A 25,278-nucleotide genomic window follows, 5' to 3' on the forward strand; every position below is an offset into this window, starting at 1 on the left:
AGTTTCCGAGCTCCAGGCGCTCTCTTGTTGAGAGCCTTTTCTGCAGTTCACTGAGGCAGGAGTGACTATTCGCACAGTACCTTCCTTCCTGCCCAAGATTGTTCTCGCTTCCATGTGAATCAGCAGCTCTGTCTCCCTTCCTTTCGTAAGGAGGACTACCCAGAGGAGTACTCTGCTCTTAAATATCTGGATGTGAGACGAGTCATCATCAGATACTTGGAAGTGACCAATGATTTCCGGAAATCGGATCATCTGTTTGCCCTGTTTGCAGGTCCTCGTAAGGGTCTGCAGGCTGCTAAGCCTACAGTGGCAAGATGGGTCAAGGACGCCATGGCAGCGGCTTATGTAGCCGTGGGGAAGGTGCCGCCTATCCAACTGAAGGCTCACTCCACAAGAGCTCAGGCGGCCTCGATGGCAGAGGCCGGATCCGTCTCCTTGGAAGAGATATGCAAGGCGGCAACTTGGGCTTCGGCTCATACATTCTCCAAGCATTACCGTTTGACGGTGGCTGCACGGGCGGAGGCCCGGTTTGGAGCTTCAGTGTTGAGGTCAGGGATTTCAATGTCCCGCCCTGGGTGAGTACTGCTTCGGTACATCCCACCAGTCTATGGATTGATCAGCTTGATGATATGGAAGGTAAAATTATGTATAATCATACCTGATAATTTTCTTTCCATTAATCATAGCTGATCAATCCATAGCCCCTCCCAGATATCTGTATTGTTTTATTCTGGTTGCATTTCAGGTTCAAGTTTAGTCTTCAGTTACTTCAGAAAGACTTCGTGTTCAAGTTTTTTCACTTGGATTCTTCAAGAGTTAAGACGAGTTTGTGTTACAGTGAGCTGCTGCATTCCTCTCCCCTCCGTTTTACGGGGCTGGATTGAGACTTATAATTCTGCCGGCACTCCCTCCCGCTTCGTGCGGCTGTAGGGCAGTTTTGTACCCCTCCCGCTTCGGCGGTGTTCGGGTCAGTCAGCTCCTCCCGCGGTTGCGGTTGCAGGATAAGCCAGATCCCCCCGCATCAGCGGGTGTGGTGTCCCTCCCCCGCTCCGCGGGGATGAGCTGGACGGATTCCCCTCCCCCACTTGTGTGGGGATGAGCTGGGTTAATTCCCCTCCCCCGTTTCGGCGGTGGTGAGCTGGGCAGAGTGTCCCTTCGTGGGTGTAATTCTCTAAGTGCTGAGTCCTGCGGATGGAGCTTTGATATCGACATACTGAGGAGTTTCCGGCAGCACATGACCACATATAGGGAGGCAAAGTTTGCTCTCTATCTCCACCTGCTGGTAGATGGACACAACCCACCAGTCTATGGATTGATCAGCTATGATTAATGGAAAGAAAATTATCAGGTATGATTATACATAATTTTACCATATTGTTATTCAGGATCGAATGTAAACAGATGTGGTGTGAGGGCTATGAAGAAAGTCAGGTACAAGGGTGATAAACCGTTAACTCAAGTCATCGGCTCATGTTGCTCCACCTCTCAATATAACTCACGATGAGTCAGTAAAACCTGAGCCTGAATTTTGAATTGATGTGCTCTTTTCTGACCACTGACAGCTCAGTTGTGACCCATGAACTGCATAGCTAAAAGGCTCAAACTTTTCTGTACCATTTGCTGAAAGCTGACTTTTTGCTCAGAACTGCATTTCTCTGTACTTTTACTGAGAACTGCGAAAGCTGGGAATGCAAGGTCATGCTGGCTCTGAGGAGCGCTCTTTCCCCCGCCCTGGTGCCACTGATTCTAATTCACCAAGGACACAAGAATGAATATACAGTTTGAAAGTGAAGAGTGTTGAGATTATTAGATAAGACCTGGGTACTAGGGAAATTCCTATAAGGGGATGGCATCTACAATGCTCTGTAAAAGAAACCTTGGACTTATAACTCAGCATCTTATAATCATAAACAATGTTTTGTGTTCTATAAACATCCAGATAGTATGTACCCTTCTATGTAAACAATAAGGCAAGACAGATTGCTTTTCCTGATTACCTTTACTGATTACTCTGCCTAATTGCTTTATCTGATTGCTTTGTTGTTATCTATATTGGAATAAAGACTATCCTTTTGGAAGGAACATAGCTTCTGTCCTTTATCTTGGGGTGGATGTAAGGAGATAGAAACCCTGTTGCCTCACCTGTCCAAATGATATATTTCTTATGATAAGTAGAAATATCAGAGAAATAATTCCCACATAATTACAGCCCTCTCTGAGACTAGGTTGTCAGAGGGGGCCATATAAGCACAGATTCCACTATAAACAATTTTCAAGGGTAGTTTTCCCGTTTGTGTCTTTGGGGAGTGGATGGCTCAGAGAGATGTCACCCCATTACAGAGCCCTTCAGTTGTAGGCCACCAGTTCAAATCCCAGCTCAGGTGCCCATGTGAAATGGGAAGGTGGTCCCATTTCACACTCCTATGAGTCTGTGGATTCTGCTCATCACTGACTTGTGAAATAGAAATGATGAAATAAAAGCAAGACAGACCCTGTGCACGTAAAGCTCTGAAAAACCACATCCTCCCTTTTTTTTCTGGGTTTTTCAGCAGATTTCATGAGCAGCTCATGGGCAACCTGTAGATCTTAAACCCACGTCAAGAAGGAAGTTGAGACCCAGGAGCAATAAAAATGGGTGGAGACCTTAAGAATGTGACCCTGAGGAGAGGTTGAAGGAACATGTTCATATGGACTGGAAGAGAGGAAGCTGAAGGGGGGGGGGGGGGGGGGGGGGAGGGTGGCCAGTTAGATCATATGGACTGGAAAAGAGGAAGCTGAAGGGGGGGGTGGCCAGTTAGATCATATGGACTAGAAGAGAGGAAGCTGAAGGGGTGGGGGGTGGCCAGTTAGAGCACCCTCTATGGTATAACATGGATCACAGCTAGTCAGACTGCATCTAGGAGCTTTAAGCAATGGCAGTTCTTGGGGAAAGTACTTTTTTTTTTTTTTTTTTTAAGGAGAGCAGCCTCAGGATTTGCTAACAGACCTGGGATAAGCGTAGGTTTGGACCACTGCTCAACACATAAGTTCCCCCATCAGAGAAACCTTCAAAGGCTCAGCCGGATGAGCTGCTGAGGAAGACTCTGGTGAGATACTGATGATGCTGAGCAAAGCAGAGATGTGGAGGCGCATAATCGAATGGGGGCACCCATCTAAAAGGGCACCCATCTCTAAGGACGGCTCCGTAAAGAGGCATCCCCGACTGTGTTATCGAAACAAGATGGGCGGCCATCTTTGTTTCGATAATACGGTTGGGACCGGCCAAATCTCCACATTTGGATCAACCTTAGAGATGGCCGCCCTTAGAGATGGCAGGCCTCGGTTTTCGCCAATAATGGAAACTAAGGATGCCCATCTCAAAACCGGCCAAATCCAATCCATTTGGTCGTGGGAGGAGCCAGCATTTGTAGTGCACTGGTCCCCCTCACATGCCAGGACACCAACCGGGCACCCTAGGGGGTACTGCAGTGGACTACATTAATTGCTCCCATGTACATAGCTCCCTTCCCTTGGGTGCTGAGCCCCCCAAACCCCACTACCCACAACTGAACACCACTACCATAGCCCTTATGGGTGAAGGGGGGCACCTACATATGGGCACAGTGGGTTTCTGGTGGGTTTTGGAGGGCTCACATTTACCACCACAAGTGTAACAGGCAGGGGGGGAATGGGCCTGGGTCCGCCTATCTGAAGTGCACTGCACCCACTAAAACTGCTCCAGGGACCTGCATACTGCTGTGATGGAGCTGGGTATGACATTAGAGGCTGGCAAAAAAAATGTTTTTTAATTTTGTTTTTGGGTGGGAGGGGGTTGGTGACCACTAGGGGAGCAAGGGGAGGTCATCCCCGATTCCCTCGGGTGGTCATCTTGTCAGTTCGAGCACCTTTTCACGGCTTGGTCGTGAACAAAAAGGGACCAAATAAAGTCGGCCAAATACTCGTCAGGGCTGGCCTTCTTTTTTTCCATTATTGGTCGAGGACGGCCATCTCTTAACCACGCCCCAGTCCCGCCTTCGGTACACTGCTGACACGCCCCCGTGAACTTTGGCCGGCAGTGTGATGGAAAGCAGTTGAAGCCGGCCAAAATGGGCTTTCGATTATGCCGATTTGGCCGGCCCTGAGAGAAGGGCAGTCATCTCCCGATTTGTGTCAGAAAATGGTCGCCCTTCTCCTTCGAAAATAAGCAGGATAATCATGTAGTGGTGTATCAAGGGTGGGGCAGTAACAGCCGATCACCCCGGGTGCAGGCAACAAGGGGGTGCACTGAGCAGTCCTGCAGTTGTCAACTCTGCTGGACCCTTCCTCCCTTTGATGTCAACTTCCTGTTCCGGGGCAAGGGACCGACAGAGCTGACAGCTGTGCACCAGCTCAGTGCTTCACTGGGGGTGCTCCATCCAGGTGGCAATCAAGCTAGGTAGTCATGTAAGAGGGAAGTTCAGTTTACCCACTGAGGAGGTTGAAAAAGCAGAAAAGGAGGAACAAACCCGTAAATTCTCAGCGATAGTAAAGAAGAAATCCACGAGAGAACACTGCCAGAATCTTCAGGTCTCCGGTTCTCTCCATTGCCTCCCTCCATGGCCGATGAGCCTTTCTCTGAGGGCATCAAACCTAGTTCAATTACCTCAGGGATCGACTGCATGGACTTGCTCACAATTCCAGCATCAGCTTTTTTTTATTATCTGCACTGTAACCAGGTCACCATGGGGGTCAGTCCATGAAGATGGTGCTAATGTTTGCCCACCATATATATATATATGTCACGTTTGTGACCGTTTCCTTGTCTGTGATCACCTCGCCCTCTGGTGGCCAGAACCAGTGGCTGCTATGAACTGTCACACGTTCCAGATTTCAGCCGAGTCCGGTCCGGATCTTCCAGGCTGCCAGACTTGCTTTTCTTGTTTGTGCCTGAACAGCACCCATAGCTGTCTTGTGATTCCTGCATAAGTACCTAAGTAATGCCACACTGGGAAAAGACCAAAGGTCCATCGAGCCCAGCATCCTGTCCACGACAGTGGCCAATCCAGGCCAAGGGCACCTGGCAAGCTTCTCAAACGTACAAACATTCTATACATGTTATTCCTGGAACTGTGGATTTTTCCTGAGTCCATTTAGTAGCGGTTTATGGATTTGTCCTTTGGAAACCGTCTAACCCCTTTTTAAACTCTGCCAAGCTAACCGCCTTCACCACGTTCTCCGGCAACGAATTCCAGAGTTTAATAACGCGTTGGGTGAAGAAACATTTTCTCCTATTTGTTTTAAATTTACTACACTGTAGTTTCATCGCATGCCCCCTAGTCCTAGTATTTTTGGAAAGCGTGAACAGATGCTTCACATCCACCTGTTCCACTCCACTCATTATTTTATATACCTCTATCATGTCTCCCCTCAGCCGTCTCTTCTTCAAGCTGAAAAGCCCTAGCCTCCTTAGTCTTTCTTCATAGGGAAGTCGTCCCATCCCCGCTATCATTTTAGTCGCCCTTCGCTGCACCTTTTCCAATTCTACTATATCTTTCTTGAGATATGGCGACCAGTATTGAACACAATACTCAAGATGCAGTTGCACCATGGAGCAATACAACGGCATTATAACATCCTCACACCTGTTTTCCATACCTTTCCTAATAATACCCAACATTCTATTCGCTTTCCTAGCCGCAGCAGCACACTGAGCAGAAGGTTTCAGTGTATTATTGACAACGACACCCAGATCCCTTTCTTGGTCCGTAACTCCTAACGTGGAACCTTGCATGACGTAGCTATAATTCGGGTTCTTTTTTCCCACATGCATCACCTTACACTTGCTCACATTAAACGTCATCTGCCATTTATCCGCCCAGTCTCCCAGTCTCGTAAGGTCCTTCTGTATTTTTTCACAATCCTGTCGCGAGTTAATGACTTTGAATAACTTTGTGTCATCAGCAAATTTAATTACCTCGCTAGTTACTCCCATCTCTAAATCATTTATAAATATGTTAAAAAGCAGCGGTCCTAGCACAGACCCCTGAGGAACCCCACTAACTACCCTTCTCCATTGTGAATACTGCCCATTTAACCCCACTCTCTGTTTCCTATCCTTCAACCAGTTTTTAATCCACAATAGGACATTTCCTCCTATCTCAAGACCCTCCAATTTCCTCTGTAGCCTTTCATGAGGTACCTTGTCAAACACCTTTTGAAAATCCAGATACACATTATCAACCGGCTCCCCTTTGTCCACATGTTTGTTTACTCCTTCAAAGAATTGAAGTAAATTGGTCAGGCAAGATTTCCCCACACAAAAGCCGTGCTGACTCGGTCTCAGTAATCCATGTCCACGGATGTGCTCTGTAATTTTGTTTTTGATAATAGCCTCTACCATTTTCCCCGGCACTGACGTCAGACTCACCGGTCTATAATTTCCCGGATCTCCCCTGGAACCTTTTTAAAAAATTGGCGTTACATTGGCCACCCTCCAATCTTCCGGTGCCACGCTCGATTGTAAGGATAAATTGCATATCACTAACAGTAGCTCCGCAAGCTCATTTTTCAGTTCTATCAGTACTCTAGGATGAATACCATCCGATCCAGGAGATTTGCTACTCTTCAGTTTGCTGAACTGCCCCATTACGTCCTCCAGGTTTACCGTGAAGTCAGTAAGTTTCTCCGACTCGTCTGACTGCAGCAGCTGATGGGCTTTATTAATCACCTGGGAGCTTCTGTGTTTGCCTTTGCATCGCCTAAGGTCCCTGGTTTGTTGGTTCTTTGTTGCACTTCTGCCTAGTCTGGTTTCTTGTCTGGTTTTAGTTAGTCTGTGTGTTGTGTGGCTGCTTGGCAGCTTTCAGTCCTGACTTTTGTCTGTCAGTGTGTTTCAGTGGCTGCTTGGCAGCTTTCAGTTCCTGTCCTTTAGCTTGTTCATTTTCCTGTCTTGTGTAGTATTGTCTGTCTGTGAGTCCTAGCCCAGTTTCCTGCCTTGCTGCCCATGCATATTCCCTTCCCCTCTGACCCTCAGTCCCTGTTCAGCCTAGTTGATATCCAGTTCCTGCCCTGTCCGGTAAGTCCTGCCGGCTGCCTGCACCCAGGGGCTCAACTTCTGGGGAAGGGCGGTCAAGTGCAGGTGAAGTCTAGCTGTTTCTGTCAGAGTTCTGCCTTGTCTCTGGTGTGGGGTGGTTTTGCCTGCCACTGCTGCTCCACGGCAGTGGCTCAAGGGCTCACGAACCTAGTTTCTGCCTTGAAAACCTAATATATATATATATATATATATATATATATATATATATATATATAAATGATTAAATTACTAGCATGTGCATGCAGAGGTGTATACATATGTGCTTCTGAGTGTTTCAAGAGGCACATCCTAAACCAAAGCTGCTGGAAATTGGAAACTGTTTGTGTAATCAATATCTGTTTCCTGTCATTTGCCTGCTGAGATATAGCAGATATCAGAAGTAACCTCAATAACAGAGCAAAGGCTGAGGTACAAGTTGAGACACTCAGGTGAGCAGTGATTGAGTGACTGAGGTGTCTCCGAAAAGCTTTTGTATTGAAACTGCATTTATAATTTTCCCTTGGCCTCACTCAGGGACTGGAAGCCAGTGCTGGAGGGGATATCCATAGCAAACAGTCTGAATAGGAGCAAAACAGTTATAACTCTTATCGCTGAGGAGAATGAGGGTGTCATAATGTTTTTTTTTAAGTTGGTACTATTAGATTTGAAATAAAACTTCCAATTAACCGAGACATACAGAGAGTAGATTGCTGGACAGTGTGATCCCACTTTCTCTCCCCCAACCCTTATTTGAAAATACTAATATAACACAAATATCGGGCATGTAATAGCACTATATCCACATATTTACAAACTGGCACCCATTCCTTCACAAACTTCCCCCAACATCTGATCTTTCCGCAATGATAACTTCCTGTTTGTACATCATCCACACACAGCTCCACCAGAACTATGCATGTAACTGTATCTGATTTTTCCAGTTTCTCAAATGTTCGAGGGAGTTATGATTAATTCTGTTCATTTTTATTTTTATTTTTTTGCAGAAAGGTTTAAATATTGTCCCTCATTGTGGATCCTCCTGGATGGGAAATGTTATTTCTTTTCTGAAAGAGAAGATGCAAGAATCCAAGGTGACACAAACTGCAAATCACGAGGCTCACGGCTTGTCACAATAAAAGACAGTAACACAGAATTAAAGGTAGGGATTTTATATGACCTTCTAACAGTAGAATTTTCACAAACTAAGGATCCTGTTTACTAAGGTGCGTTAGTGTTCTTAACATGTGCGCTAACCATGTAGGCACCTATAGAGATATTGTAGGCACCGGGGGGTGTAGTTATGGGGGGCCACGGGGGCATGGGCCCCCACAAATTTCATCTGGGCCCCTGGTTTGGCTGGAGGGGGTCCCCAACCCCCGCCAGCCAAAGTCTTCTTCAGCACCGGTCTCCGGCGCAGCCGTGTTCCTGCCCTGCTCTTCTTGCTCCTCCTGTCCTGTGCACGCTGACTGACGCTCTTTGGCCCCCTCCCACCGTAAGGTCTGGCTACGCCCCTAGTAGGCATGTACATGGTTAGCGCTCCTTAACAATGTTAACGCGCCTTTAATGATGCTTAGAAAACAGGGCCCTAAGTTTGGAAAGTATATCGTGGAGCCTATAGCCGTTATTTTATAAATTGTGGCATGTGGGTATCACTAATTTCCAGAAAGCCACTATTTACACGTGGCGATCCACACCACGCAGAGAGTGGGGTGTGGCGTGGCTCTGGTGGGACTAAAATGTCCACCTATATTTCCCAGTTTACAAAGGGGATATGTGTGTGTGAAGAAAAATGTCCATGTCAGGTTTTGCACTAGATCGAAGCCACACTTCAGCCAGGGCTTTACATGAGGGATTAAGGTAGTCATTCTCCTTAATCCCAGATAGTTTATGCTCACCTCAAAATTAAACATTAAATATAAGCCTCAGTACTTAATTGGCTGCATTTATAATGGACGTTTGTAAAATGGGACAGCTACACATGCAAGTTTCCTCTACCTGGAAGCTGTCAGATTTATACCATTCATTATTTCAATGCGGAACTCTGTAAAATGGCTGCTGCTGAGAAATTCATTTGAGGTCCAACAGAGCCTTTTATGTTTCAACAATTTTTATTGATGACCCGTCAAACAGTACAGATAACATATTCACTCCACAACAATTATTGAACCATTCTTCGAATTACAACATGAAAGATCAATGGAACATCAAAGTTTTTATGTTTTTATTTATCTCCCCCCCCCCCCCCCACTCCACGTAATACCTTCTAAATCTATTAATTACATACAATAAGTGATTCTACTTCTCCCACAACTACCCACCCTCACCCAGAACCGGACAACCCCCCGAGCTGATTAAGAATAAAGCTGCGGTCCCGAGGAGCCAGAGTTTGGATATACCTCTCCCAAGTTAAATAGCCTACAGAGCCTCAGCTTTGCAAAAGAATTAATTCTGTTAATCTCTGTAATATTCCACCTGATGTGATGTTGTGCCTGTAACTATTTGTTCCAGGACTATGTTAAGCGCAGGCAGAAAAATTACTGGATTGGATTAAGTAGAAAAAATAACGTCTGGACGTGGTCTGATGGTTCAGAAGAGTGAGTTTACACATGTAATACAAAGATATAATGCTGTTTATTTTATTTATTTATTTGTTTGTTTGTTTATTTCCTGAACACTATCAAAGTGGTGTACGTTCAGGTACAGTGGGGTTTTTCCTGTCCCTGGAGGGTTCACAGTATTCGTATCTGAGGCAGCGGCGAGTTAGGTGACTTGCCCAAGATCGGGGTTTGAAGCAGGGTCCCCTTATTCTCAGCCTGCTGCTCTAACCATTAGTCTACTCCAGTGGTTGTCAGGACGCACCTAGCACGAAATGGATTTACATAGAATGGAGGAAGTGCATGCAAATTAATCTCAACCATATTCATGGGAAAGGAGGGATTACTGGACTTCTTCCTTTCCCTGGCAGGAGGTTCAAGAGATCCAGTCCCTAAATGTGTGACACCATCAGGCTCAACCTTGGAGCTCTGAGTAGCTGCATCTCACTACTGTAACTGCTTCCCAGCTTACAAGGAAGCAGCAGAACCCATACAATTGAGCTTAAAAGCAAAATAAAAAACCGAAGCCACCTTGTGTTTTGCCTGGCTTGTTCTTTTCATGTTAGCTTGCTTTGGATCCATTCATTAAACATAGTTCAAGATCCCTCTTCTACCTCAACAAATAGAGGAGGGTCAGCATTTATAATGTAGCCAATAGAGAGCCCTCTCCAGTCAGTCACGATGTCAGAGAGGACCCCCATCCCACCCCATTTCAATCAGCCCGCCTGACAGTGAAATGAAAGCGATAGAGCTGTAAGGACATGGAGCTGTATACTCAAGGCAGTCACTGGAGAAAATAGTGCCCAGGGCAATGGTGCTTTTGGCACTTCCGTTCCTTTATGGGCTTGTATGGTGTTCAGCGCTGCGTATGCCTTGTAGCGCTATAGAAATGATAAGTAGTAGTAGTAGTATGCTTACAGACTTGCACTGATTCAAAAGTGCAGGGTGATGTGTCCACCTTGTTCCTGGCTTGGCAGCCAGGGTGGTTGCACTCAGTGTGGAAGACCTCTTTTTCCTCCAGCCTTTGGAACACCTGCTGGACATTGAAAAAACTGAGCTGAATTTGCACTGGCTAAAGATCTGCTCTGGAAGAAACTTCTAGTGGAGGTCGCCACATCTCAAAAAAGATATAGTGGAATTAGAAAAGGTACAGAGAAGGGCGACGAAAATGATAAAGGGAATGGGACTACTTCCCTATGAGGAAAGGCTGAAGCATCTAGGACTCTTCAGCTTGGAGAAAAAGCAGCTAAGGGGAGATATTATAGAGGTCTATAAAATAATGAGTGGAGTGGAGTGGAGTGGAATGGGTAGACGCGAAGCGTCTGCTTACTCTTTCCAAAAATACTAGGACTAGGGGGCATTCAATGAAGCTACAAAGTAGTAAATTTAAAACGAGTCTGATAAAATTTTTCTTCACTCGACATTTAATTAAACTCTGGAATTCATTGCCAGAGAATGTGGTAAAGGTGTTTAGCTTAGCAGGGTTTAAAAAAGGTTTGGGCGTCTTCCTAAAGGAAAAGTCCATAGACCATTATTAAAATGGAGTTGGGGAAAATCCACTGCTTATTTTTGGGGTAAGCAGCATAAATTATTTTGTACTTTTTGGGGATCTTGCCAGGTATTTGTGATCTGGATTGGCCACTGTTGGAAACAGGATACTGGGCTTGATGAACCTTTGGTCTGTCCCAGTATGGCAATACTTATGTACTTATATCTTGCTCACCAGTGGAATACCTACCTTAGATGTCACCCGGGGCAGAGCAGCCCCTCCTCTGAGCAAGGGGGTGAGTGGAGCAGGTGTGTGTGTTGGCTCTGCTGGTTCCCTGCTCCCTATCTGAGAGAGCCTAAAAATACTTGGTGTTACCCTTGACCGCAATTTATCTCTTGAAAGCCAAATAAATACCACTGCAAAGAAAGTGTTCTTTTCATTGTGGAAACTTAAACGGATCAAACCTTTTTTCCCCAAGAGAGGTATTTTGTCAACTAATACTATCAATGGTATTATGACACTTGGATTACTGCAATGGAATTTATGCAGGATGCAAAGAACAACTTATAAAGAAACTTCAGACCACCCAAAACACAGCGGCCAGATTGATGTTTGGTAAATCCAAATTTGAAAGCGCTAAACCTCTCAGAGAGAAATTGCATTGGCTTCCAATTAATGAGCGAATCACCTTTAAAATCTGTACCCTTGTCCACAAAATTCTTTATGGAGAAGCTCCAGGCTATATGACTAAATTAATCATCCTACCATCCAGGAATACATCCAGATTATCTCGTTCTTATCTAAACCTTCATTAACCTAGCTGTAACGGCCTCAAATACAAATCCACTTTTGCATCTTCCTTTTCTTTTATTAGCACTCAACCATGGAATGCTCTCCCAAAAGTAGTAAAAACCATCTTAATTTCAGGAAATCACTCAAGACCATCTTATTTGGAAAAGCCTACCCTAAGGCATCAACCAGTGTACCTACCTCCTGCAACCCATCAATTTAATGGACTACTTTGGACATTCTTACCCTTCCCTCCTTTCCCAGTTTTCTTGTTCCTTTTGTTCTTTCCTTATTTATGACACTATTTAAGGTATTCTCTATTATTGTGTTTGCCTAACTACCAGATTGGCGATTGCCTTTACGGTGTGATGTAAGCCACATTGAGCCTGCATATAGGTGGGAAAATGTGGGGTACAAATGTGATAATAAATAAATAAATTTATCGTCCCTTGTGCATTACTTGGCAGTGGGTCAGTATAGGTTCTTAAATTACCATTCAGGGTGTTTTCTTTATTGCCTATCCAGGGCAATGGCCACCTAATTACCTGCCGTGTCTGTTTCTCGCTTTCAACATTGGAGGAGGGGTCTTTTCTTCCTGTTTCAGATTAATGATGAAGGAGCTCTGCGCCCATATCCTAGTTTATGTACAGACTTTGGTTTGGACACTTGAGATGTTTTTCCCTACGTGCAACTTAAACACTATGGTGGCAACGATTCCTACTACACATGACCTTTTATCAGAAACATATAGTCTAGAAGCTCAACAGTGGATGCCTTTGAGATGTCATCACAAAGCTTTGTTGGAACTACTTCTGGAATGTGATTTGGCCCCACTAGCCCAGCGTTGGACATCGGACTTGAGTATTCAAATACTATCTGAGTATATATTAAGGAGCCTTCAGATGTGCAGAGCTACAACTAAAAATGTTAACTATTGAGAGATGCAATACAAAATTGTGATGTGACTTTATATCTCCCCTTCTTGGGCATATTAAGGCCCGGTTTAGACAAACTGACAGTTGTGTTAAGTACCACCAGCAGGGAGCGACATTGTGTCATTTGCTATGGCACTGGCCATTAATTAAAGCATACTGGTCGTCACTAAGCAGGCAAGTTTCCTTATTATGGAAGGTGCGGTAGACTCCCAGACCCAAAATACTGTTTGGAGTATATGACATTTCGTATCCAAGACCCTGAGATTGGGTTTAGTCAAATGAGCAATCTTGATGGGGCTTAAATGCATTTTCACTAATTGGATTCGCCAAGAGGCCCCTACGGTCGCTCAGTGGAAATCCTTACTTATGACTCAGGCCTCTTTGGCATGGCGAGAATTTGTAGATATGGACACAAGGTTGGGGCAAAAATTTTGTACTGTTTAGGAACCCTTTTGGAACACACTCATGCCATTAGCACACAGCCACCTGCATAGGCGCCCGGTATAAGAGGCTTGGAGAGGCTAAGCCTCCCCTGCTGTGCTCTGAGGGGTTTAAATTGTTGATTTACCTCCATCCTCACAGCAGGAGTGCAGTGAAAGCCCTCTAGCCTTGTGTAACCAGTTGTAGAAATTGGTTTATGGTTTGTTTACCTTACTGCTGGGAGAGCAAGGGGGGTTGGCTGGAGGTGTCTTGGGTTGCCAGGGAGATATTTAACAAGGATGACTTCCTGACCTGCACTGAGGACAGATAGCAGCAGAATCGGATACTGGGCCAGCATGATCAGAAAAAGTCACCAGACAACAAAGATAATTAGGGTGTTTTGTGGCTCTACATGAGAACTGTTTCATATTGTTGACGGTCTGCATTTTCCGTATGGGTGATATATTGGTGTATTAGGTTCTGCCCAGTGTAATATTTATGGTACAGTAAGGTTCTGTTTTTGCACAAAGTTGTGCATAGTGTTTTGTAGTTGAGCGATTGTGGTTAGTATATGCTTTGAGCAACCACTTTATTCTTTGACATATGATACATATCTAATATCTAAATGTAATAAAAGTTCTCTGAGGACAAGCAGGCTGCTTGTTCTCACTGATGGGTGACGTCCACGGCAGCCCCTCCAATCGGAAACTTTACTAGCAAAGGCCTTTGCTAGTCCTTGCGCGCCGATGCGCACCGCGCATACGCGGCCGTCTTCCCGCCCGAACCGGCTCGTGTTCGTCAGTCTTCTTTTGTCCGCGCTCGGGACGGTCGTGTTTTGCGCCATTTCGCGCCCCTCAAAGTTGACCCTCGCGCGTCTTCGCGTTTTTCGCAAAAAATAAAAATAAAAATAGAATAGAGAAGAAGACCTTTCCGGTCTTTACCCCTTTCCCGTGCTTCCAGCTTTTGCCCTGCGTAAGTTTCCTTTCGCTTTCGGGGTAGGCCTTTTTGAGGCCTCGGTTTGGGTTTTTTCTCTCCCTATTTTTGGTGCCTATATCGCCATTACGAGTTTTGATTTCGCCGGCGTGATTTTTCCGCCCATGTCATCGAAGTCTCCCAGCGGCTTCAAGCAGTGCACCCAGTACGACCGGGTAATCTCGCTCACTGATAGGCACGCGTCGTGTCTTCAGTGTCTGGGGGCTGGGCACCGCCCGCAGGCCTGTAGTCTTTGCGCCCTTTTACAGAAGAGGACTCAGGTAGCGAGATTGGCCCAGTGCAACGTGTTGTTCTCGGGCTCTTCGTCGGCAACAGCACCGGGGGTATCGAGTGCATCGACGTCGACAGCTTCAAGACCTTCGGCATCGAGGCATCGACCCTCTGCATCGTCGGTACCGAGACATCGAAAGGCTGCGTCGGCGTCGGTGGTACCGGGACCTCCACTAGTGCTGATGTCGTCGGACGGTGGTGCTTCGACTGGAGTGCAGGTGAGGGCTGTCTATTCCCCTGCTGGTGGCGGTGAGCCTTCGGGTGGGTCTCCCCCTACCCTGAGGGCTCCTGCAGTACAGCCCCCCCCCCCCCCCGAGACTGACCTTCTTCGGCCTCGGCCCCGAGGAAGCGACGGCTGGATTCTACGTCCTCCTCGTCGGTACCAGGAAGTTCCGGTGACATGCTTCGTTTGAAAAAGTCAAAGAAGCATCGACACCGGTCTCCTTCCCGCATTGGTACCGAGAGTTCTGGGTCGCCGAGGGAGTCGGCACCCAGTAGGCATTGGCACCGGGAGGACCGCTCACCCTCTGTTCAGGAGGTGTCGATGCGCTCCCCCTTGGACAGCCCGGAACAGCCTCCACGCCCGGAACAGACTCTGACCTCGACGCCTGCATCGGCTTCCATGTCTTTCTCCACAGCCGCTCTGCACAAGAGTCTCCGGGCCGTTCTCCCAGAGATCCTGGGAGAACTGTTGCGCCCTTCCCCTCTGGTACCGGGGGTGCTTGCGCCACCGGTACCGGTCGAGTGAGGCGCCGGCTGGCCCCTTACCCAGGGTGAGGTCTCCTACATCGGTGCCGCTTGCGGTACCGACTGCGGTCGCCTCCCAGGAAGGCTCCCCGACGACGTCGGCGGAGGGAGCTTTGCCGGTGCTGGCGAGGGAGTCTACCTCTCGACGCTCCCACCGTGGCCGTGTTTCCACGGAGTCGAGCCGGGCACGGCTTCAGACACAGGTTCATGAACTTGTGTCTGATACCGATGGTGAGGCCTCGTGGGAGGAGGAGGAGGACATCAGATATTTCTCTGACGAGGAGTCTGAGGGCCTTCCTTCTGATCCCACTCCCTCCCCTGAAAGGCAGCTTTCTCCTCCCGAGAGTCTGTCTTTTGCGGCCTTTGTCCGGGAGATGTCTATTGTCATCCCCTTCCCGGTGGTTGTGGAGGATGAGCCCAGGGCTGAAATGTTTGAGCTCCTGGACTATCCTTCTCCACCTAAGGAAGCGTCCACAGTACCCATGCAGCATGTCCTAAAAAAGACATTGCTGGCGAACTGGACCAAGCCTCTAAGTAATCCCCACATTCCCAAGAAGATCGAGTCCCAGTACCGGATCCATGGGGACCCAGAGCTGATGCGCACTCAGTTGCCTTACGACTCTGGTGTTGTGGATCTGGCCCTAAAGAAGGCTAAGAGTTCTAGGGAGCATGCTTCAGCGCCCCCGGGCAAGGACTCTAGAACCTTAGACTCCTTTGGGAGGAAGGCCTACCATTCTTCTATGCTCGTGGCCAAAATCCAGTCTTACCAGCTCTACACGAGCATACATATGCGGAACAATGTGCGGCAGTTGGCGGGCTTGGTGGACAAGCTCCCTCCTGAGCAAGCCAAGCCATTTCAGGAGGTGGTCAGGCAGCTGAAGGCGTGCAAAAAATTCCTGGCCAGAGGGGTATATGATACCTTTGATGTTGCGTCCAGGGCCGCTGCTCAAGGTGTGGTGATGCGCAGACTCTCATGGCTGCGTGCCTCCGACCTGGAGAATAGGATCCAGCAGCGGATTGCGGACTCCCCTTGCCGAGCGGACAACATTTTTGGAGAGAAAGTCGAACAGGTGGTAGAGCAGCTCCACCAGCGGGATACCGCTTTCGACAAGTTCTCCCGCCGGCAGCCTTCAGCATCTACCTCCTCAGGTAGACGTTTTTATGGGGGAAGGAAAACTGTTCCCTACTCTTCTGGTAAGCGTAGGTACAATCCTCTTTCTCGACAGTCTGCGGCCCAGGCTAAGCCCCAGCGCGCTCGCTCTCGTCAGCAGCGTGCGCCTCAGCAAGGCCCCATGGCTCCCCAGCAAAAGCAGGGGACGAGCTTTTGACTGGCTCCAGCAGAGCATAGCCGACATCAACGTGTCAGTGCCGGGCGATCTGCCAGTCGGGTGGAGGTTGAAAGTTTTTCACCAAAGGTGGCCTCTTATAACCTCCGACCGTTGGGTTCTTCAAATAGTCCGGCAAGGATACACCCTCAATTTGGCCTCCAAACCTCCAAATTGCCCACCGGGAGCTCAATCTTACAGCTTCCAGCACAAGCAGGTACTTGCAGAGGAACTCTCCGCCCTTCTCAGCGCCAATGCGGTCGAGCCCGTGCCATCCGGGCCAGAAGGGCTGGGATTCTATTCCAGGTACTTCCTTGTGGAAAAGAAAACAGGGGGGATGCGTCCCATCCTAGACCTAAGGGCCCTGAACAAATATCTGGTCAAGGAAAAGTTCAGGATGCTTTCCCTGGGCACCCTTCTTCCCATGATTCAGGAAAACGACTGGCTATGCTCTCCGGACTTGAAGGACGCCTACACGCACATCCCGATACTGCCAGCTCATAGACAGTATCTGCGATTTCAGCTGGGCACACGTCACTTCCAGTACTGTGTGCTACCCTTTGGGCTCGCCTCTGCGCCCAGAGTGTTCACGAAGTGCTTGGCTGTAGTAGCAGCGGCGCTTCACAGGCTGGGAGTACACGTGTTCCCCTATCTCGACTATTGGCTGGTGAAGAACACATCCGAGGCAGGAGCTCTGCAGTCCATGCAGATGACTATTCGCCTCCTGGAGCTACTGGGGTTTGTGATAAATTATCCAAAGTCCCATCTTCTCCCAGTACAGAGACTCGAATTCATAGGAGCTCTGCTGGATTCTCGGACGGCTTGTGCCTATCTCCCAGAGACAAGAGCCAACAACTTGTTGTCCCTCGTCTCGCGGGTGCGAGCGTCCCAGCAGATCACAGCTCGGCAGATGTTGAGATTGCTGGGCCACATGGCCTCCACAGTTCATGTGACTCCCATGGCCTGCCTTCACATGCGATCTGCTCAATGGACCCTAGCTTCCCAGTGGTTTCAGGCTGCTGGGGATCTAGAAGACGTGATCCACCTGTCCACGAGTTTTCTCAACTCCCTGTATTGGTGGACGATTTGGTCCAATTTGACTCTGGGACGTCCTTTCCAAATTCCTCAGCCACAAAAAGTGCTGACTACGGATGCGTCTCTCCTGGAGTGGGGAGCTCATGTCGATGGGCTTCACACCCAGGGAAGCTGGTCCCTCCAGGAACGCGATCTACAGATCAATCTTCTGGAGTTACGAGCGGTCTGGAACGCTCTGAAGGCTTTCAGAGATTGGCTGTCCCACCAAATTAGCCAAATTCAGACAGACAACCAGGTTGCCATGTATTACATCAACAAGCAGGGGGGCACCGGATCTCACCCCCTGTGTCAGGAAGCCGTCAGCATGTGGCTGTGGGCTCGCAGTCACGGCATGTTGCTCCAAGCCACATATCTGGCAGGCGTAAACAACGGTCTGGCCGACAGACTGAGCAGGATTATGCAACCTCACGAGTGGTCGCTCAACTCCCGAGTAGTGCGCCAGATCTTCCAGGTGTGGGGCACCCCCTTGGTAGATCTCTTTGCATCTCGAGCCAACCACAAAGTCCCTCAGTTCTGTTCCAGACTTCAGGCCCCCGGCAGACTGGCATCGGATGCCTTCCTCCTGGACTGGGGGGAAGGTCTGCTGTATGCTTATCCTCCCATACCCCTGGTGGGGAAGACTTTGTTGAAACTCAAGCAAGACCGAAGCACCATGATTCTGATTGCTCCGTTTTGGCCGCGTCAGATCTGGTTCCCTCTTCTTCTGGAGTTGTCCTCCGAAGAACCGTGGAGATTGGAGTGTTTTCCGACCCTCATCACACAGGACGAAGGGGCGCTTCTGCATCCCAACCTCCGGTCTCTGGCTCTCACGGCCTGGATGTTGAGAGCGTAGACTTTGCCTCTTTGGGTCTGTCAGAGGGTGTCTCCCGCATCTTGCTTGCTTCCAGGAAAGATTCCACTAAGAGGAGTTACTTCTTTCTATGGAGGAGGTTTGCCGTCTGGTGTGATAGCCCCTAGATCCTCGCTCTTGTCCTACACAGACCCTGCTTGAATACCTTCTGCACTTGTCTGTCTGGTCTTAAGACCAACTCTGTAAGGGTTCACCTTAGCGCAATCAGTGCATACCATTACGGTGTGGAAGGTAAGCCGATCTCAGGACAGCCTTTAGTTGTTCGCTTCATGAGAGGTTTGCTTTTGTCAAAGCCCCCCGTCAAACCTCCTACAGTGTCATGGGATCTCAATGTCGTTCTCACCCAGCTGATGAAACCTCCTTTTGAGCCACTGAACTCCTGCCATCTGAAGTACTTGACCTGGAAGGTCATTTTCTTGGTGGCAGTTACTTCAGCTCATGGAGTCAGTGAGCTTCAGGCCCTGGTAGCCCAGGCCCCTTACACCAAATTTCATCATAACAGTAGTCCTCCACACTCACCCTAAGTTCTTGCCAAAGGTTGTGTCGGAGTTCCATCTGAACCAGTCAATTGTCTTGCCAACATTCTTTCCCCGTCCTCATTCCTGCCCTGCTGAACGTCAGCTGCACACATTGGACTGCAAATGAGCATTGGCCTTCTATCTGGAGCGGACACAGCCCAACAGACAGTCCGCCCAATTGTTTGTTTCTTTTGATCCCAACAAGAGGGGAGTGGCTGTGGGGAAACGCACCATATCCAATTGGCTAGCAGATTGCATTTCCTTCACTTACGCCCAGGCTGGGCTGGCTCTTGAGGTTCATGTCACGGCTCATAATGTTAGAGCCATGGCAGCGTCAGTGGCCCACTTGAAGTCAGCCACTATTGAAGAGATCTGCAAAGCTGCGACGTGGTCATCTGTCCACACATTCACATCTCATTACTGCCTGCAGCAGGATACCCGACGCGACAGTCGGTTCGGGCAGTCAGTGCTTCAGAATCTGTTCGGGGTTTAGAATCCAACTCCACCCCCCTAGGCCCATGTTTATTCTGTTCCAGGCTACACTCTCAGTTAGTTGGTTAAATTGTTAGGTCAATCTCAGTTATGTCCTCGCCGTTGCGAGGCCCAATTGACCATGTTTGTTGTTTTGAGTGAGCCTGGGGGCTAGGGATACCCCATCAGTGAGAACAAGCAGCCTGCTTGTCCTTGGAGAAAGCGAATGCTACATACCTGTAGAAGGTATTCTCCGAGGACAGCAGGCTGATTGTTCTCACAAACCCGCCCGCCTCCCCTTTGGAGTTGTGTCTTCCCTTGTCTTGCTACATAGGGGACTGACGAACACGAGCTGGTTCGGGCGGGAAGACGGCCGCGCATGCGCAGTGCGCATCGGTGCGCGAGGACTAGCAAAGGCCTTTGCTAGTAAAGTTTCTGATTGGAGGGGCTGCCGTGGACGTCACCCATCAGTGAGAACAATCAGCCTGCTGTCCTCGGAGAATACCTTCTACAGGTATGTAGCATTCGCTGTATTAATTGTGACTTTTATTTTTTATTTTTTTTGTGTTATCAGACAATTATGGATTTAAGCTCCAGCCCTGGCCCCACCCCTAACCCCGCCCCCTTTAGCCTCCCCAAACAGTTGGGCCACCGACTGCCTATGGCCACCTGCTTAACACATAATAGAATAAAACTGGTGATATTCAGACTTTTTTCAATAGTTGTGGGGTGCACTTTTCTATTTTTTTTCTCTTACTCGGGGAGGGTGGATTGGGTGGGGACTTTGTGAAGTTTGGTTCTGATATGATATTGTGCCTGTATTGTTGTTTATTATGGTGGAGGGTTTTTTTTTCCAAATAAAGAGATTAATTAAGAAACAAGTATTTAGACAGTAGTTTGATGCCTTTGGACTGCCATAGTGGAAACATTAGGCAACTTAAATGGTCCATTCATCTAGACATTGATCTGGATAACGTAGGTCTTCAAGGCTGATTTGAATTTAGAGAATGACTCTTCAGTTTGGAGAGACATTGACATTGAATTCCAGAATGAGGGGGCAGCAAAGAAGAAAGCACTGTGGTGAGTTGAATCTAAGCGTGTCCGACAACTGTTGAGTAATGATCGTAATACTCTCTGAAAAGCACGTGCAACATCCAAGAGGAAAGAGAAGAGGGAATAGCATTATGAAAAACATTGTGAGCCAGCCTAAGGATCTTCTAATGGAATTCTTTACTGAATTGGTAGCCAATGGTATTTAATCAGGAGCAGGGCCGCCGAGAGAGGGGGGGCAGGGGGGACAAAATTCCCTGGGCTCAGCACCACAGTCCCACCCGCCCTCCGTCATCGACCGTTTGCCACAGGGCCGGGCCTCCTGCATTGAACTCACAGCACCTCTCACCTCCGTGTGAAAGCGCTGCAGGCAGCAGATCGCCTCCCTTCGGGCCTCCTTCCCTCCCTGTGTCCCGCCCTCGTTTGACATAACTTCCGCGAGGGCGGGACACAAGGAGGAAAGGAGGCCCGAAGGGAAGCAATCTGCTGCTGCCTGCAGCACTTTCACACAGAGGTGAGAGTAGGGTTACCATACGTCCGGATTTACCCGGACATGTCCTCTTTTTGAGGACATGTCTGGGCATCCGAATGGATTTGGCCAGCCTGCCCGTTTGTCCGGATTTCTGGACAAATGGGCTGGCTGGCTGGCGCGGGCGGGACTCCCCTCCCCTTACTCTACCATCCCTGGTGGTCTAGAGGTACCTCTTCGTCTTCGGGGCAGGAAAGAGCCCCTCTTTTCTGGCCGGAGCGCTGCTGCTAGCTGCCCTGCATACAGTGAGTCCAGCTCTCGGCGTTTCAAAATGGCTGCCAAGAGTTGAAGCAGCCTCGCGAGACTTCAACTCTCGGCGACCATTTTGAAACGCCGAGAGCTGGACTCACCACAGGATGCAGGGCAGCTGGCAGCAGCGCTCCGGGCAGGAAAGAGGGGGCTCTTTCCTGCCCCGAAGAGGTACCTCTAGACCACCAGGGATGGTAGAGTAAGGGGAGGGGAGTCCCGCCCCCGCCAGCCAGCCAGCCCATTTGGGGAGGTGACGGGGGTGAACAGGGGGAGGGGAAAATGCGACAGGGGGCGGGATGAGGTATGACAAGGGGCGGGGCAAGGGCGTGAAAGTGGGCGGGGAATGGACGGGGCAAGTGTCCTCTTTTTTTGAGGACAAAAAATGGTAACCCTAGGTGAGAGGTACTGTGATTTCAATGCAGGGGCCCAGCCTGGTGGCGGACAGAGGGGGGTGGGTATGGGGGGGGGGAGCAGCGACCTCGGGGGGGGGGGGGGGGGCCTTGCCCTGGGGCCGACCCAGTCTCTCGGTGGCCCTGATCAGGAAAGGAGTGACAGTCATATCTTTTGGCTTAAATACATAAAGAGGTAAAGCTGCATAGACAGTGTTACAATATTCTTAGCAGGAGGCCATCAAAGCATGTGACTAAGTTATCTGTGAGGGTGAGCCATGATAGTAACTCATCGCTCCTAGCAATTCCAAATGTCTTCGATTCCAGCCGTCAGAGCAGTGGCGTAGGAAGGGGGGGCCGGAGGGGTGGTCCGCCCCGGATGCACGCGCTGGGGGGGTGTCGGCCCCGCTGGTTCCCTGCTCCCTCTGCCCCGGAACAGGTTACTTCCTGTTCCAGGGCAGAGAAAGCAGGGAACCAGCGGAGCCGACGCAGCTCCGAGCGACGAGCACTCGGGGCGGATCGGCCCTCCCGCCCATCCCCTGCAAGTAAGAATGCACCATGGAGGGGGGGTGCGTGCCGTGCTGCACCCGGGGGGGGAGGTGCACAGTGGCGACCCGCCCCAGGTGTCAGCTGGCCTTGCTACGGCACTGCGTCAGAGACTCCAGTTCAGTTTTCCTGGCCTGGAAGGACCCTCCCCTCTCAGCCAGATAGTCAGGGACCAGGCAAGAGGTTAGGACAGGGGTTCTTTACCAGTGGAGCCTGCACCCAAAGAAGTGTGGGAAGAAGTCATATGGGGTGCAGAGAAGAGTCTTGAAATCTGAGGTGATTTATTGAAACTCTCTGCACAGAGATAAGGCAATTACTAGGACAGTTTTCAAAGGAATTTGCGCAAGTGGCTCATGTTCAATTTATATTGCACTGTACCTTTATGTGTGACTTCTTTGGTCTTTAACTGTGTACTGCTGTAATTTTAGCGAAGGAAGCAATCGTTGTTAGCAGCTAGTTGATATGTGGTTTAGGAAGGGGTGTGTGAAAGTTTCATTGATCTGTTAAAAGGGTTGCAGGAACCAAAAAAGGTTAAGAACCCGGGTCTGTCCTGCAAATCTTGCACTGTTCTTTCTGAATCCAGGACCCCATCTGCATTCCTACCCTTTCAGTTAGGGTTAAGAGTCTGCCTTCCCTATAAAATGCATTCCTTCTCATGTAATATACACTCCATTGTGCATTCTTCCATTTCAGTTTAGATTGATATTTTTATGTGTAAATAATAGATAAAATATAGTATGTAACTAACAGTAAAAGCCATCAATTTACATCTCCCAGCCCCTGCAGCTCGCTGTAGTCTTAGAGCCTGTTGCCTGGTTATCCACTGAGAGATCATATTATGCTGAAGTACTATATATTCCAGCAAAATAATCCATTTCTTTACCTCTCTAAAAACTTTTGGGGATGGGGATGATGGTCAAATATTTCCTCATGTTTCCTCTGAACCTCTCTCCAATTTCAGATCACGACCCTTTTCCCTAGTACATTTCCCCTTCCTGCTACTTTATAGAAATCTGTCAAATATATAAATTGAGGTTCATGTTCTCAGTCTTCGAGTACCACGGTTGTAACCAATGTTTGTTGTGGTGTTTGATTACTTGGGATTGCCCGGTTCTAAACATGTAACTAAATAGTAGAGGAGTGGCCTAGTGGTTAGAGCACCAGTCTTGCAATCCAGAGATGGCCAGTTCAAATCCCACTGCTGCTCCTTGTGATCTTGGGCAAGTCACTTAACCTTCTATTGCCTCAAGTACAAATTTAGATTGTGAGCCCTCCTGAGACAGAGAAATATCCAGAGTACCTGAATGTTATATATGTGGTGAGAGGGAGACGGGAAGAGCTAAGAATACAGAATGTTACCCATGAACCCTAATCAAAACTCCTCCGTAAGCAGGTTATTTTGCTGTAAACGTGTCCTGAGGCGTCATACTTTGCTTATCTCTCACGCCCCTCTTTTTTTTTCTTTAGATCAAGACCTGTCAGTTCCACTAGGCATTGTGCAATGATAGGCACTGATATTGAATTCCAAGTCTGCAGTAGGAAGTACCCATGGATCTGTGAAAGAGAGTCATCGGAATGCGAGGTCAACGGAGATCTCCTACAGTGTTTTATGAAAGAGTTGAATTCATAGAGATCCCCCAAACTGTGGGGTACCTGTGATGTACATTTTCTTTCACACAGCTGAATCTGAAGACCTAAAGACAGCAACACGAGGTGAAGTAACCGTCACTTCATCCGGGTGACATTTCACACCAGCATTAGAATGAGATTTTTTTTTTCTTCCCAACTTCAGTTCAGTTTGTGTTCCTAGGGAGGAGAGCTGGCATCACATGGGGACAAGGAGGTTTGATTAACAGGAGATGGCAGGAACAAGCTTGGCCCATTATCGGAGCTTGTCGCCCTATCAATTACATTGTTTTGAGTGTACCAAGATGGCAGCGGCTGCATTGGGGAGAATTAAAACCACCTTGGGTGGACAGGCTTCAGCATGTGATGTCACGTCATCTCCTCCTGTCCATCAAAACTCTTTACATGGGGATAATCACCGATTTTAGACTGACGATTATACATTTTTATTTGGCCATTCTCCAGCAGGAGGGAAGAAGCCAAGTCTGAGTGTGCCATGGGGAATCCCAAAGATAGACAGAGATATGCTAGTGTGAAATGCAGGTCTTCTACATTGGTGCAGGTCTCCATTCTTCTTGCATATCAGCAGCCTACAACTTGGTTATCGTTAATTATTGACGTTAAAAAGCAGTTCTAACTCTAGAGCCCTGTGCAATGCATTTGCATATTTGAAGGCAGATGGGGTAGGATGTGTCATTGCCTTAATGGTAGCTTCCTGGACTGGCTGAGAGATAACAAGGCAAGCCCTTATCTTAGAGTTAACAGGGGTCCTCACCCTCAAATCAAATGATTTATCAGGCTTTGCATATCTCACAACCAGCTATGCTACTATGGGGAGGGTGAATCTGTATAAATAAGACTGGATGTTTCCAGATGGATGCAAGTAATTTGAACATTAGAATTCAGCCAATTATTATGTTTCATATTTTCTAAATAAAGTTTTGTTACTTTTTCATTTTGTTGTGTTATATATGAGGGGAATGAGTGTTTCTGTGCAGTGTATGATTGAAAGCAAGCATTACAGGAAACTTGTGTTGACCTGTAATGGCAACTCAGGGTTCCCAGTCATTGTTACTATTCCTGAGTGTTTATTACTCCTGCTCACAGTCATGAGACAGATAGAACCAGAGAAAGGGACACTGTGCTCTCTCTAGCACTAGTTATGTGGAAATTATCAAGGAGCTTAACAAAAATTACCCTTTCTAGAGAATGACACGGGGACAAAGTTTGTCCCTGTCCCGTCCCCGTGGGTTCTGTCTCCGTCCCTGCCCCATCCCCGCAGGCCCTGTCTCCATCCCCGCCCCATCCCTGCAAGTTCTGTCCCCGTCCACCTGGGCTCTGTCCTCATCAGAAGCCTTGAACACTT

At 48.3% G+C, this 25,278-nt stretch overlaps 1 protein-coding gene across 2 annotated transcripts in view; it reads left to right on the top strand.

Moving 5' to 3' along the window:
- The window catches only part of LOC115461794 (CD209 antigen-like), a 77,127-nt gene extending 52,260 nt beyond the window's left edge, over positions 1–24,867 (top strand). The window contains exons 9-11 of one of the 2 annotated variants that reach the window (XM_030191837.1): positions 8,032–8,186; positions 9,536–9,621; positions 23,754–24,867. In XM_030191837.1, coding sequence (XP_030047697.1) covers positions 8,032–8,186; positions 9,536–9,621; positions 23,754–23,916 — 404 coding nt within the window. In that variant the 3' untranslated portion in view covers positions 23,917–24,867. The remainder of the gene's footprint in view (positions 1–8,031; positions 8,187–9,535; positions 9,622–23,753) is intronic. The other variant, XM_030191838.1, reaches the window with a different exon arrangement.
- Positions 24,868–25,278: the final 411 nt, after the last annotated feature.

Source organism: Microcaecilia unicolor, chromosome 2 (genome assembly GCF_901765095.1).
Source record: "Microcaecilia unicolor chromosome 2, aMicUni1.1, whole genome shotgun sequence".
In the NCBI taxonomy this organism is placed as follows: domain Eukaryota; kingdom Metazoa; phylum Chordata; class Amphibia; order Gymnophiona; family Siphonopidae; genus Microcaecilia; species Microcaecilia unicolor.